The 13,690-nt window shown below is 36.9% G+C and overlaps 1 protein-coding gene across 4 annotated transcripts in view; it reads left to right on the forward strand.

Annotated features, from left to right (window-relative positions):
- The first annotated feature begins 950 nt into the window (after positions 1 to 950).
- The window catches only part of IFT88 (intraflagellar transport 88), a 49,030-nt gene continuing 36,290 nt past the window's right edge, over positions 951 to 13,690 (forward strand). For all 4 annotated transcript variants that reach the window (XM_009078006.1, XM_009078007.1, XM_009078008.1 and 1 more), the window contains exons 1-11: positions 951 to 1,040; positions 1,984 to 2,046; positions 2,785 to 2,841; positions 4,622 to 4,675; positions 6,219 to 6,282; positions 6,359 to 6,428; positions 7,404 to 7,494; positions 10,258 to 10,362; positions 11,405 to 11,507; positions 12,144 to 12,258; positions 12,348 to 12,579. In XM_009078006.1, the coding sequence (XP_009076254.1) occupies positions 951 to 1,040; positions 1,984 to 2,046; positions 2,785 to 2,841; positions 4,622 to 4,675; positions 6,219 to 6,282; positions 6,359 to 6,428; positions 7,404 to 7,494; positions 10,258 to 10,362; positions 11,405 to 11,507; positions 12,144 to 12,258; positions 12,348 to 12,579 (1,044 nt within the window). The remainder of the gene's footprint in view (positions 1,041 to 1,983; positions 2,047 to 2,784; positions 2,842 to 4,621; positions 4,676 to 6,218; positions 6,283 to 6,358; positions 6,429 to 7,403; positions 7,495 to 10,257; positions 10,363 to 11,404; positions 11,508 to 12,143; positions 12,259 to 12,347; positions 12,580 to 13,690) is intronic.

The following is a 13,690-nucleotide window of genomic DNA, read 5'->3' on the forward strand; positions in this document are numbered from 1 at the left end:
GAGGAGGTGGGAAGCAGCGGCGGATTCCTCCTGCGTGGAGAGGGACCGGCCCTCGGTGCGGGCGCTGCGCTTCGTCCTGGCTGAGGGTTACTTGTACTTCATGTTGTCGATGAAGTCAAGCGTTCCTTCTGAAGGTTTTGGTGAAAATAGGTAACCTGTCTGTGCTCCGTGAGGAAAGGACTACCAGGTGAGTGCGGCCGTATTAGGCAGTGAAGACTTTGGAACCCAGGCTTCTTTAATGCTAGCTTTAAAATACGTTTTGGGTTTGCCAGCTATATGTTGCATTCTTCTTAGATGATAGAATCATAGAATCAACCGGGTTGGAAGAGACCTCAAGGATCATCCAGTCCAGCCGTACCATCATTACTAGACCATGGTACTAAGTGCCACATTCAGTCTCACCTTGAAACCTCCAGGGATGGTTATAGATTCTATATGCAGCACTCTTCCTCTGTAATAGATTATGCAGCACTCTTCCTCTCTAACAGATTCTGTACACAGCATTCCTCATATCTTCGTATGTACTTAATGGCTTAAGGGCACACAAAGGAGGGAAGATTTGACTCTGGAGGAGATATCTTTCTTTAGACTTACTGCCATGGTTTGGCCTAATAACAAACTTTAGAATATGAGACAGTTATCTTAAACCTGAATTAGCTGACAGTGTAAAAATACCGTTCTGAAAGTGGTAATATGTTTGCTTGCTATGATTTAGTTTTATTGATAAATACATTTAAAACAATATTCATAACTGGTGTAAATACCAAACAATATAATTCTATAAAATGGTGCCATTTAATATTGTTTATAGGCGAGTCCTGGTCTTTCTAACTAATCGTTTGGAGCTTTTTTGAACTTGTATACCTTATTGCTGTTTGTATTTTACATTTTTAATGGTTTATATAAAACCACTGAGGTAACATTTGGCATGTTAAACGTTTCACAGAAAAATGATGCAAAATGTGCAGCTGGCTCCTGAGAATGATGAAGATGATCTCTATTCTGGCTACAATGATTATAATCCCATGTTTGACACAGAGGTAAAAATATATCCTATTTCCCACTTTTATCATATGTAGAATTTTAACTTAGAAGTATGAGATAAGAAATTGTGGGTACAATAATTTATAAGTGTGCTACTGCTTTGAAGTGAAATTTATCTAGCAAGAAACATATAAAGTTTCGCCAGGATCTTTTTGAATGCTTAATTCTTTGATAGTTTTCTATTCCAGCAAAATACCTGCGTGCATCTGGGCAGATCTCATATGCTGTAATGGTTAGAATTTATGAAGTGTAAAATCCTCATTATTTGTAGGCACATTCAATGTGGTGTTTCTCAGATTGAGTGCAGCAGCAAGTTTTCTGACATTGGTCAGTAGATCATTGGTCTCTTACTGTGCTGCTGCTGGAGGAGCTCACAGTCAAATGGAATCCCACAGGTTGGCAGAGCATTTGGGAGGTCTTAAGGTAGCCCTGCAGTCTAGTTTCTGGTAACTGCTGGTGTGATGGAGTTGGAACAACAATGGGGTCATTTGGTCCAAACCCACTGGATATGGAATCTTGTGTGAAATCCTAATGCCAAATTCATGAGAGTTGCAGCATGACCTGAGGGGCATGAAGTACCTTAATGTATTAGCAAGGCAGGTGTTAGGTTAGAATTGAGAAACAGTGTGAGTAGGAAGCATTTCTGTGGAAATAAAATTTAATGTTATCCTTTATAACTTTAGCTCTGCTTCCTCAGCGTGTTTGTATTTTTTACAGAATAAAGAGTTTTTACATTTCATAATCTAAAATACCAGGCAAATATTATCACTGTTATTTAATATCAGTACAGCCTGTAATTCAGTTATCATCGGGTCAAGGATTTTGCAAAAAATTACTGGTTTTTTACCTACCTGCTTTCAATAATCAGAAGGTTCTGAAACTCTGGCTTTGGGTGTTGTGGTTTAAAAAGGGTTGATGTTTTTATTTTATCTCTTCTAGGATTTAGAAAATGATGTAGCTTTTCAACAGGCAGTAAGAACAAGTCATGGTAGAAGGCCCCCTGTAAGTACCTTTTAAAATATATTGTAGTATTGTAGACATTCTCTGGAGCCGCAGCTCTAACTTTGGCATGGATGCAAACTTAACTTGGGAGTCTCTTTACCTTTTTTCCTTCTTTTTTTTCTTTTGTCTACTACTAACATGAAAATACAGAATTTAGTTATTTATATGGAAAATAAGTAAAAAATTAGCAGAGCACAGGTTCCGTTAATTTGTGGAGTTAGATGGAGCAGACAAGGAACTTTGGTTGAAAATGTGTATTCCTGTTTAATAAAATGAGATAAGGCCTTGTTAAAGAGCAAAATTATACATTCTGAAAGGGCTTTAATAATATTCTGTAAATAGAATTACTGTCTCTGACATACAGTTACAAAGGTTGAGCTACATCCTAGACAGTGGGGTTCAGAAAATCATGTGTTCTGTCAACTTTTCCCTCCATATTAATGTAATTGACATTAATTTCCTTATTTTCATTTAGCTGCAACTTAATCTTACATCGGTTTTCAAAATGAAATATAAAGTGGGCACCTGCACTTTAGAAGTACATACTGTATGTCTAAAGAAGAGCTGAAACTATTTGATTAATATTACTTCCTTGCCAGTGCAATCTGGTTCTACAATGAGAATCCTTTTTGTAATGATTGAAGCATTATTTCTACGAAGTATATGGAAAGACTAATAATTGACACATACAGATGTTAATTGGGGTGGGGGATTTGTTTGGTTCTTTTTTCTGCTCAGGTGACAGCCAAAATTCCGGGTACATCAAGTTCAAGACCTTTAGCTACTGGATTTGGGGTAGGTTTTTCTTCTGTCATATCCTTAATGAAAATGGCATTTACTAAAAAATTTGTTCCATTTAATTCCTTGCACAAAGTGAGCTCTTTTCAACTAAGGATTTCATTCCAGTGGACTACACATATTTATTAATTTTAATTCATGGCTCTGCACTTGGTCAAGGCATGGTTACTGGTTGTTTTCTTTTTTTCTCCCAAACCATACTGCAAATCTGCTTCATACTGCATAAAGCATTAGAATTCAAGGTATGAACCAGGTTGTCTTGCAAGAGGAACTGGATAGGTTGTTATTTGGGCTTGGGAAAGTTTTCTGCAAGTTAAGGTGAAATGGAGGCCTACAAAATAGAGGCTTTGAAACACCTCTAGTTTAATCAGAAAACGTTGATTATATTCTTTGGTATACTTATCCTCTTGTAACTCTTAATAAACCAGCTTAAAGTGTTAGTTATTTATGTAAACAGAAGTTATGCACTAGTGATACATCCACTGTCCCCTTATTCAAATAAATTTAAACCTGTTCCCCTGTCTCAATCATATTTGAAAAAAACAGTGCTCTTGGATATAACATTCCTGTAAGTTTTATGACAGGGGCCATCACATTATTTTAGATCTCTTGTGCAAGTTAGCTGGGTAACATTTTCAAGAACGCTTAAATTGTATTATGTCGCTGAAATACAACCTTTACTCTGAGCCTTCTGTTACCTGCTTTGGATATATTAGAATCATGGAATGGTTTGGGTTGGAAGGGACCTTTAAAGGTCATATAGGGCAACCTCCCTGCAATGAGCAAGGACATCTTCAACTAGAACAGGTTGCTCAAACTTTTGACACTGCTTTTTCTTAGCAGCTCTATTTGCAGATGTTTAGTGTGGAACTATAAGGGGGAAAAGTGTCTCGTTAAATGAGTGCACAAAAAGGCACTTCCTAAGGATAATAAAGGCTGAAATGTTTATCTATGACAGCAGAGCTAGAAACTTCCAAAGCATTGCCCACCCCACAGTACTTTACAGATTTGCTTCTCCTGCAAAACAATCCGTGCTAATGTAGATTGATCCTTAGCAGAAAAAATTAAAAGTAATCATGACATGTGTGGATAGTGAGTAAAATAGCAAAGCACAGGCCTCTGTGTGGGAATTAGGGCAATACTTCTTCATGGCCTGAAACCCTTTATTCTTGTCTGTTTGTATTGCATATTTGTACCAAACTTCAGCTCTTAGTAATATGTTTCACATAGTAAAATATGTTTCACATAGTAAAATGTTTCACATTTATTCTTGACATTTGTAACACTTCTGCAGAAGGATGGTATGTGTCATGTCAGACAATGGAAAAGATCCACTGGCAGTTAAAATTTATCTGCATGAAAGTATGACTTAAGAGGTTAATATAGGGTCAGGTTTTATAAACTCTACTCAGAATTTTACTGAAGTATTTTGTGTCAATTACTTGTTCAATTTCAAGATAGCAGTTTTGATAATTTAATAATGGAAAGTTCTGCTGCCTCAAGCAATTTTTTATGTACTTCTTTTTAAAAGGGCTGACAAAAATGTCAAAATACATTAAAAAAAAACTATATTGTGAATTTGTGCTAACCAAAGTGGTCAGTATCTCTAAGTCTGTCAGGCACTGGCATATTGCTTATGAATAACACAAATGGGAACTTTGCAATGCATGTCTGTGAGAGTTAGCTCAGCTTCTAAAACTCAGTGTTGAGAAGACTGTGCATAGGCTTCCAATGCTTTGTGAATGCTAGTTTCAAACAATTCACTTGTTTTTTGTAGTCAAAGGCAACTTTGCCTTCATCTATGGGAAGACCAATGACAGGAGCTATCCAGGTAAAAGTTTAAAACTTAGATTTTATATTCATTTGGAACAGTGATGTTTTCTCCTAAGTGTTTGATACAAGTATTTAGAAGTTCATTGAAATAATACAAATTATTACACTGGTTTAATTTTTGAGCATCCTGTCCTTTTCTGAACATACTGCTGTCAGAAAGCATGAGGGTTGTGATGTGTATTTTATTTGAGTACAGAGCTGGAAGCAGTAACAGTGCAGTGCTTTCTAACACTTACTGACTTGCAGTGATAATTTGCCACTGAAATATGAGAGAGGGAGATTCTGATTTCGTGTTTTTCTTATATGCTTATACTTTAGTAGGAATCTGTTACAATTTACCAGTGACTTTCCCACCACCACCCAGAAGTATAACTTATAGTTACTGTAGATGTATTTAACATTATCCTCTTGTGTCAGCCCTGGTGGGAAACAGGAATTATCAGGGAGCATCAAGATTAGGATCCCCTAAGGGAAGGGAAGCCCAGGGCCTATGGGGAAGTTGCATAGCCAGGAGTGCAGGGCTCACAGCAGCCAGGACCCAGTCCCACAGTATCTGAGCAAGGCAAGTAGGATCCATGCAGAAATGGTGGCCACTTCCAACCAAATGTCCAGAACATAACACAGTGTCGTGGTGATGAGGCAGGTACAAGGTCAAGCCAAGAAGTCAGTGAATAGGCCAGGGTTAGGACCTGTGATCATTGTCCAGAACTATAATGACAAGGCAAGGCTAAGATTGTCCAGGAGGGCAGGACACAGGTTGAAATCTAGATCAAGGGACTTTGTGGTTAGGCATAGCTGTGGCAGTTGTGGAAACCAGTAGTCTTCCAACAAAGCTGAGGCAGGGGCTGCAGAACCAGGGCTGAGCTTTGATAGAGCTGGACCCATGGGTAGGGTGTGTAGCTGGAGGCCCCTCAGGAGCCTGGTCAGGGCCATTAAGGTTTATTAGTGTACTCAGTGCCCTGACAGGAGCAGTTAGTAAACTGGAATGGAGTGGGGTCGGACGTTGTGTTGGAAGGCATTGCCTGGTAATAGGTTACAAATACAAAAATTAGTCTGTTTGTTCATTTCTTCGTTTAGACTGAGGAAAACATTCTGATCCGTAATCCCATAGAATTCACTTATTCTCAATAAAAAGTAAAACAGCATCTGAGTTCTGAAACAGTGTGACAGTAAGCTAGGGCACATAACAGCCCTCAAGACCAATAACTCTTAAGAATTTCCTAAAAAATAAAAGATGTTTGAAATTGAGTATTCTGAATACATATAAAATGTACACAAAGTAGTAAGTGTTCCTTTGTGTTCATTAGTTTCCCAATAATTTTCCTCCTCTACTTTGTAGACAGTTATGATATGTAATATTTCAGGAATGCAAATGTTTCAAAAAATACTCAGTTTAATGAAGTGGTAACAACAGATTTTTGCATTTAAAGGTTTTGTGATTACAATGATATATAAATTATAAAGCATATAATTATGCCTGTATTGTCCACAATGTAATTTTTTACTAAGATTATTTTAATGTATCTTCTTCTTTATTTGAGGATGGGGTTTCTCGACCAATGACAGCAGTGCATGCTGCAGGTTACACTAAAGCAGCTATAAGAGGTATGGTTTGTAGAAATCACCTGCTGCTGGAGGGAGATGTTATTTTACAATTTTCAGTACTCTGTTAATTTTGCAGGTTCTTCATTTGATCCTCTTGGCCAAGCAAGAGGTCCTGCTTCACCTCTGGAAAAGAAAAATTCAGACAGGTTTGTTCAGTTTTGCATCAAATTATTTCGAAGTATTAACAGCAACAGAAAGCCAACCATGCATAGACTTTAAAAACGAAACCTTGAGGGGCCAAACTCTTAACCTGTGAAATAATACCACAAACATTTATGCTTGTGGTTAGCTGACTTGCCAGAGCAGTTGCACTGACTTTCAGGAGCATCTGTTTTCAGTGATTTCTGGTTTTTTAGAAATCTAGCTCAGCAGCCTGGATGTAGTTGTTGCCACACAAATGCGGTGATACTTCTGTGGAATTGTGGAGGATCATGGAAGTGTGTGTGACAGTCAAGGAACACCATGATTCTTGCAGCTCTCTGGGAAGAGCTTGAGGTAGTTTGCCCGCTGTTTCTCCCTGTTCACTCTGACTTTAGCACTCGAGGTAAAACTTGCGGGCAGATGTGAATGTTGCAGGGATCACTCAAAAAAAGTCACTGCGCTTCTCAGTACAAAAGTTGTTCCCCAAATGTAGCTATATAGGATTAGGGAATCCTACTGAAATATTTGGTTGTTTAACAGAGGAAGAAATCTAGATGAATAATAACTATTTGTTACAATCTGTATTTGCAAGCAATATTTTAAAGTCGTTTCTGCAAATAAAGGTTCAATTAATTGCTTTTAATATATTTCATTTCACAAGGCATTTGATTTGAAAGGTTTGCCAGCTCATCTGTTTGTTCTTGTTACTTCTTCTGAACAAATTGGGTCCATGAAATTTGCTTGGCTGTGTTTTTCTTGTAAGAGGATTTATGTTTTCTTAGGTCTCCTCAAATTAAGTGTGAATGCAATTGTCTTTAGAGGATCTTCTCTGGGCATAGTTTCACATTATATTTTCTTTGATGGGAAAGTTAGTTGTGACATGTGGTACATCACTGTGCTGTTTCATTGATACTATAATGTGTAAAAGCTTAGTGTATGTAGTTGCATTACTAGTGCTAATGGTTTTATTGTTATTGTAGTTCAGAAGAGAAGATTCGGCAGCTGGAAAAAAAAGTGAATGAACTGGTTGAAGAAAGCTGTGTGGCCAGCAGCTCTGGAGACTTGAAATTGGTAATTTGTTTGGATTTCACTTCACTTCTGCTGTTATGCGAAGAACAATTTGTATAGATACGTTTCAAACTGACTTGTGTTAGAAGCTTAAAATCACTAAAATCATCTTAATTTTAACTTTTTTATGATTCTTCTCCATGGACCTCTTCAAATGGATCTGATCAATTAGTTGTACTGGCATGGTTTTTGCCCAGGCTAGCTAGCATTTTCCTAAACAGTTCCTAGATATGGTTGAAGGTTACCATGGGTAAGGAACTATTTTCAGTGGACAGTTTGAATGTTTTTGGTCTGTTATACTGGAACAATGTTGTGCCAATTAGTAGTGGCTAAGAAACAGGCTCTAGACCACTTGATTTACATCTAGTATAGATGTAATTAGAGACCTCAAGCTGTTTGGACAAGGTAGCAGTTTTAATAAATGTCTGACACAAAGGAATATTTTTCTATTTCAGACAATTTCAAGTATCTCCTTAGGTCTTATGAAACATGGTGGGTACAGCATCATTTAATCTTACTTTAGCTGTTGTAATTTACTGGATCTGTTGAGAAGTTTGCAGTCCATTTCTTGGTAGATCATCTTCATCCAGATGTCTTTGTCTTTGCATTGAGATCTAGAATTCATTCAGCCCTCAGGAGCTGCACTGGGCCCAGTGACAGTGAGAGGTTTTTTATGTTGAAAGACCTTCAGTGCTCTCCACACACATTGAAGGCCTCCTTACCTGTTTTATGCAAGGTGATAATGTGTGCCTATGTAATGCTTCTTATCAGGCTACATATGTTATCCTTACAATTTTACCAGCATTTGTCAGATTCCTTAAGTAGTAATTCTTAATTTGCATGTTTCAGGCCTCCTGAACATGAGATATTCATGTTACAGTAGCAGGATCTCCTCTTTGTTTTTCGAAAAATAACCAGTTTTTCATTAAGAAGCATACCAGATTTGAGGTTTTCTTCTTTCTTTAAGACACCACTTTACCTTTGGAACTAGTAGAGCAAGAACATACTTTTCTTGTCAATGATTTTGTCTTGTAGAGAGTGAATACTTTCAAATACAGAATAGGACATTTAGTCTATTAGGCTGTGACTGGAAGATTCTAATTGTTTTGAGGACTGTTTCAGGATTAGTGACATTCCATATCTTTTTGCCTGCTACAAAGAAGCATTGGATCTATTGCTTTTGAGAAAAAAAGTTGTCCCAGATCTCTGAATGCATTCTTGTTTCTCTAATGGAAAGGACTGGTATATGCCTTTCTTCAGTTAGTCCAGCAACTCCAGTAATCTTAATCAAATTAAGACAAGACTGAACGTTGATCATTTTGGTTGTGATAAGTCAGCCTCGACAGTTCTGATGTCAAGATGATAGTGTACTGTGTGAGGACATGCCTACTAGGATGACTGTCTGGAATACTGGTCTGCATCAGTCATTCTCCATTCCAATGAATTTTGGGTTATCACTTGAGCTAAGAGCCTGATAGCTTCTTTGGAGAGAAGGATTTCACTTAGCGTATCTTCTCCTAGCAGTTCACAGCATAGGGAGTTTACTTTCTTCAGGAGTACACAAGGTTTCTAATACTGCAAGCCCCCCAAAGAGGGACACGAGCTTGGTGTTTAGGCTGGAATGAGCCACCCTTCAACCTGACAAAGATCCCTTTATGTTTCACTTTTGTAATAAGCAATATTTTTTTCTGCTGCTGATAGCTTCTGATCAGAGAGTATGAAAGAACTCTATCCTTTTTTTTAAAAAAAATGTTCATTTAGGACAAATATCCTTACAGACCTCTCCTAATTTATTTCTGTTATAATGTCTGAACTTCACCTTCACTGGGAGATGAATCAAGAGTGTTCTTTGTTTCTTGATGTTAAAGGTTTGTTTCTTATGTAGCTTATACCAGACCATTCCAAGGGTGCTCTAGGATGTTTGTGAGGTTTCTGACAAGTCCAGCAAAATATATATTTTCCTGCAAAAAAGTCATGAAAGTCACCAACTCGTCTATAAAACAGCCAAGTTGGATTTACGTTCTATCTTAAGGATGAAGAACAAACTCTGTCTTGAAGTACTTCCATCACCTCCAGCTGCTAAATAGCTACCTGGAGTGATAACCATTACTTTCATAATCATTGTGGCCTTGCAGAGGCATATAGGACTGCTAGTGGCACTTGTTAGATCCATGACATTACTTGTTCAAAGGGTTTTGATACCAATCTGCAGAACATTACAGTTGGATACATACACATGACATACCACTGTGGACAGATAAAGAGAAGCAATTTGCCACCATCCAGAATTAGTCAAGGTGTGTGTACAGCATACATTTGTGTAATGTGCATGTTTGCTTCCTCCTTTCACTTTCTTCATTCCAACATTTTCGTGCACTGGGATACTGCAACTAAGGAAACATGCCAAACCGAATCACTCTCTCATTTATTTATTTATTTTAACATTTCTGTGCACCTTCTATGATTAATACAAACAGAATAATCTTACAGGGTCACCATAATCTAGTGATTATGGCCTCTAAATGTGTGTGGCTATAGTGCTCTAAAATTGTACAGATAAGCAGACTTAGACAGCTGTATGTCTGCTTATTGCTAATTAGCACCTTTTTGTGGGTTATAGTGCTACTTTTCAGGCATTGGGTGCAGTCTGTGCATCTAAAGAAAACAGCCATGAGTTTATTTACTTCATGCTTGTTTTGAATATGTTTTTGTCATCTTGGGTCAGTAGGGTTCAAGGCATTGTTAAATTCTAGTATTTTGTTTAAGGCTTTGGAAAAAGCAAAAGAGGCTGGAAGACAGGAAAGAGAACTGTTGAGACAACGTGAACAAATTACTCCTCTAGCAAATATCAACTTGGACCTCAAGTACTCAGTAAGTGCTAAAAAACCTCTTCAACACTGATATTTCAGTGTTCCTGAAGTGTGTGTGTTGTAATGCGTCTAGCAGTGTATGAGAGATCCATTTGTATCATCAAGTCTATTCCCATGCAATCTCAAGTACCAGAGAAACCACATAGTCAGTGCTAAGTGGCAAAAGGTGCCCACAAGTATGTATTCCAGCTGTCTACTCACATGCAGAACTTGCATGTCAAAATATAACAGATGTAAACCTTGTACTTCAGAAATAGTCTAGAAAAGGTGGCATGCCAAGAGAAGAAAACAGAAAAGATCAGGCTCTGCCTTTAAATTGAACCATAAAGTAACAGAGAATGTATTACATTAAGTAGGATATAGTAATATTGCTGAATCTTAAAGCAGGTATCTAGATTTGAAAAACATTCTGGTTTTCAAATGAATAGTAGACAACATGTATAAAAATTCTTGAGGGGTATTTAAAGTTATACCCTAGGTAGTGCTGTAGAGACAATTATTAACAGTTAATATATTGACTTAGGCAGACCTAGAAATTTATTTTACTGTGAAGATGAGAGTAAATCTGAGGAAAAACGTGGAGGTATTTTACCTGACACCAACAGAACTTCTGTTTTGAAACAGCAGTTTGGAAAAATTGTCTCTTTGCAAACTGAGTGACCATAGGTAGTAGGAACATTTTCCACATGCTGGGAGTCATAAATAACACACAGTTTCTGAGAATTATCTTGTATGAATATTTTTTAATAACCTTGCATTTTAGCATTGTGTTTACTTAGGTCTGAGACCTACTTAGCATGACTTAGAATGGTAGTTGTTTACGTAGAAAAATAGAATAATTACCTAGGATAAGTAGCTTTTAAACTTGTTTCCTCTCTGCCAATGTGCAGGAACAAAGAAACATGAAAAACGGGAAGCTTAAAACTGGTAAAAACAGTATTTCCAGGGTAAAATTAATTTTAAATTATCTGCTATGAATTCAAACTTATTACTGTTAGGAGGACATTGTATTTTCTTGTACCTATAATCCCATTTTTCTCTAGGTTCTTCTTAATCTGGCCAGTCAGTATGCTGCTAATGAAATGTATGCTGAAGCACTGACTACTTACCAACTCATAGTGAAGAATAAGATGTTCAGCAATGGAGGTAGGTTATGTTCCAAAGTGGATCAAAATTGATAGTCAGGCATTCAAAAAGAGGACTGCATGTGTGTGGTGTTGACTCACAGAGATCTCAGCCCTCACATATGCCAGTCTGAGTGGACAGCAGATACTCAGAGTCTCAGAGAGCCAAACCACATTGTTATACTGCCTCATGAAGACTTTTCTTTCCATAGCTAATCCAAATGTTACGCCAAGTATATAATTTTCTCATGCTGCATGCACCGTTGTCTGCTCTGATACTAATTTTTTCTCTTTTGACTTAACTTTTCCCCCCTGAATGTTTCTTTTAGTATTTTGCACATCTTTGAGACTCATACAGTACACTGCTCTCAGGGATGCCTGTGTGCATCTGTCTTCCTGGGGAGCACTGTAAATAATCTCTACTTCATCCCTCAATTTACATTCAAAATCAGAACACATCTTGCATGATACGTCTTTTCTAAGTTTTATTACTACTTTATATTTTCCTGGGTGAAATTCATGGAAGGCACTTCTGTGTAATTCTGCTCTAAAGGGACACTGATATTTTATAATGAAGACAAATTTGTTAAGAAGTTGTTCTCCTTTGTCACTTTGAAACAATGTAAAAATGTTGTAAGTCATTGACTTCTTTTGATAGGGATACTGAAGGTGAATATGGGCAATATATATTTAAAACAACGGAACTATTCCAAAGCTGTCAAATTCTACCGTATGGCTCTGGACCAGATTACTAGTGCCCACAAAGAGATGAGGTGAGTTTCTATAGGAGGCATGATTCTGAAATACAAATTTTGGCTATAGTATGCTTTGCAGTTAAAAATTCCCTGATCTCTTTACTTAGGATGAAAATAATGGAAAATATTGGAGTTGCATTTATTAAAACTGGCCAATATGTTGATGCCATTTCTTCCTTTGAAGAGATAATGAGCATATCCCCAAACCTGAAGGCAGGTTTCAATTTGATCCTGTGTTATTTTGCTATTGGAAATGGTGAGCAAATGAAGAAAGCCTTCCAAAAACTTCTCGCAGTTCCCTTGGAAGTGGATTATGATGACAAATACGTTTCACTAAATGTAAGTTTGAACAAAAACTGTCTTGATATAGTAAACTGGGAGAAAGAGAGAGAAACATTGAATGCTTGGACTGTACTGAATATGAAAATTGATGTGTATTTTTCTATCTAAAATAACATATTTTTTTTTACCAGCATGAATTTAGTGTGGCAGAACTGCTCAGGAATGTAAAATAACATTGAGAACATTCAAATCCTTTTTTCCTCAAAAGATATGATATACTTAAAATCCACAGCACATGATTGTCTTCGTAAGAATTTTGTTGAAATTCTTCTGGGCTTGCTTACATAGTTCACTTACTGCTTTGCCATCTTCATTTATATAAAATCTTAATAAAATGTTTATAAGCTAAAATAAAGGGAGCAAAGCAATGAGTGAGTTAATGCAAATTTTCTCAATTGAGTGCTGATAAAACTTACAATACTGCAGTGCTGTTTTACAGAAGAAACTTTTAGTGACGTTTAATAGATGCTGATTTTAGTTTATTAGGCTTTGTTGGAAACTGGACTTCCTATGCACTGTGAAACCAGCAGCTCATGATGCTAAAGAGAGAAAAAAGCAATTAATTTGTTTAGGACCTTAGAAAGGTCCTTTAGAGAAAGATCAAGGCAAGCCCTTTATAATTCTAGCAGTCATTTTTTCAGTGATGCAAAGCTTCCATTTTCAGTGCTAAAGATGAAATATATAATTAATTGTCAAACTGTTTGCAGCTTAAGAGCAGTTGTTGCTTCCTGTTGTCCTAGCATAAGCAAATAAAACTAATATATGAAGCACATCAATTTATTTATAATTATGTATATTATTTTAATCTATTTTATATAATGTCTCATATTAGCAGGTTATGTAGCAGTAAGGATCATTAAAGCCTTGAATTAACTGAAGACTATGTAAGATCATTCATTGGAAGAAAATCTTTAGACTGTAAAAGTTGCTTCTAGGGATAGGCAACCTGTAGTTTTAACAGACATTCCAAGTTCTCTATTTTGTTACAAAAAGATCAGAGAAAAGTTCAGTTTCCTTCTGGTTTTCATTTTTTGTAAATGTCCCAGATAAATGAGGAAGGGGTGGCTGCCTAGCATACCTGCATTATATCTTTTTGAACTAAAAGAGA

Source organism: Acanthisitta chloris, unplaced genomic scaffold, assembly GCF_000695815.1.
Source record: "Acanthisitta chloris isolate BGI_N310 unplaced genomic scaffold, ASM69581v1 scaffold19627, whole genome shotgun sequence".
Classification (NCBI taxonomy): domain Eukaryota; kingdom Metazoa; phylum Chordata; class Aves; order Passeriformes; family Acanthisittidae; genus Acanthisitta; species Acanthisitta chloris.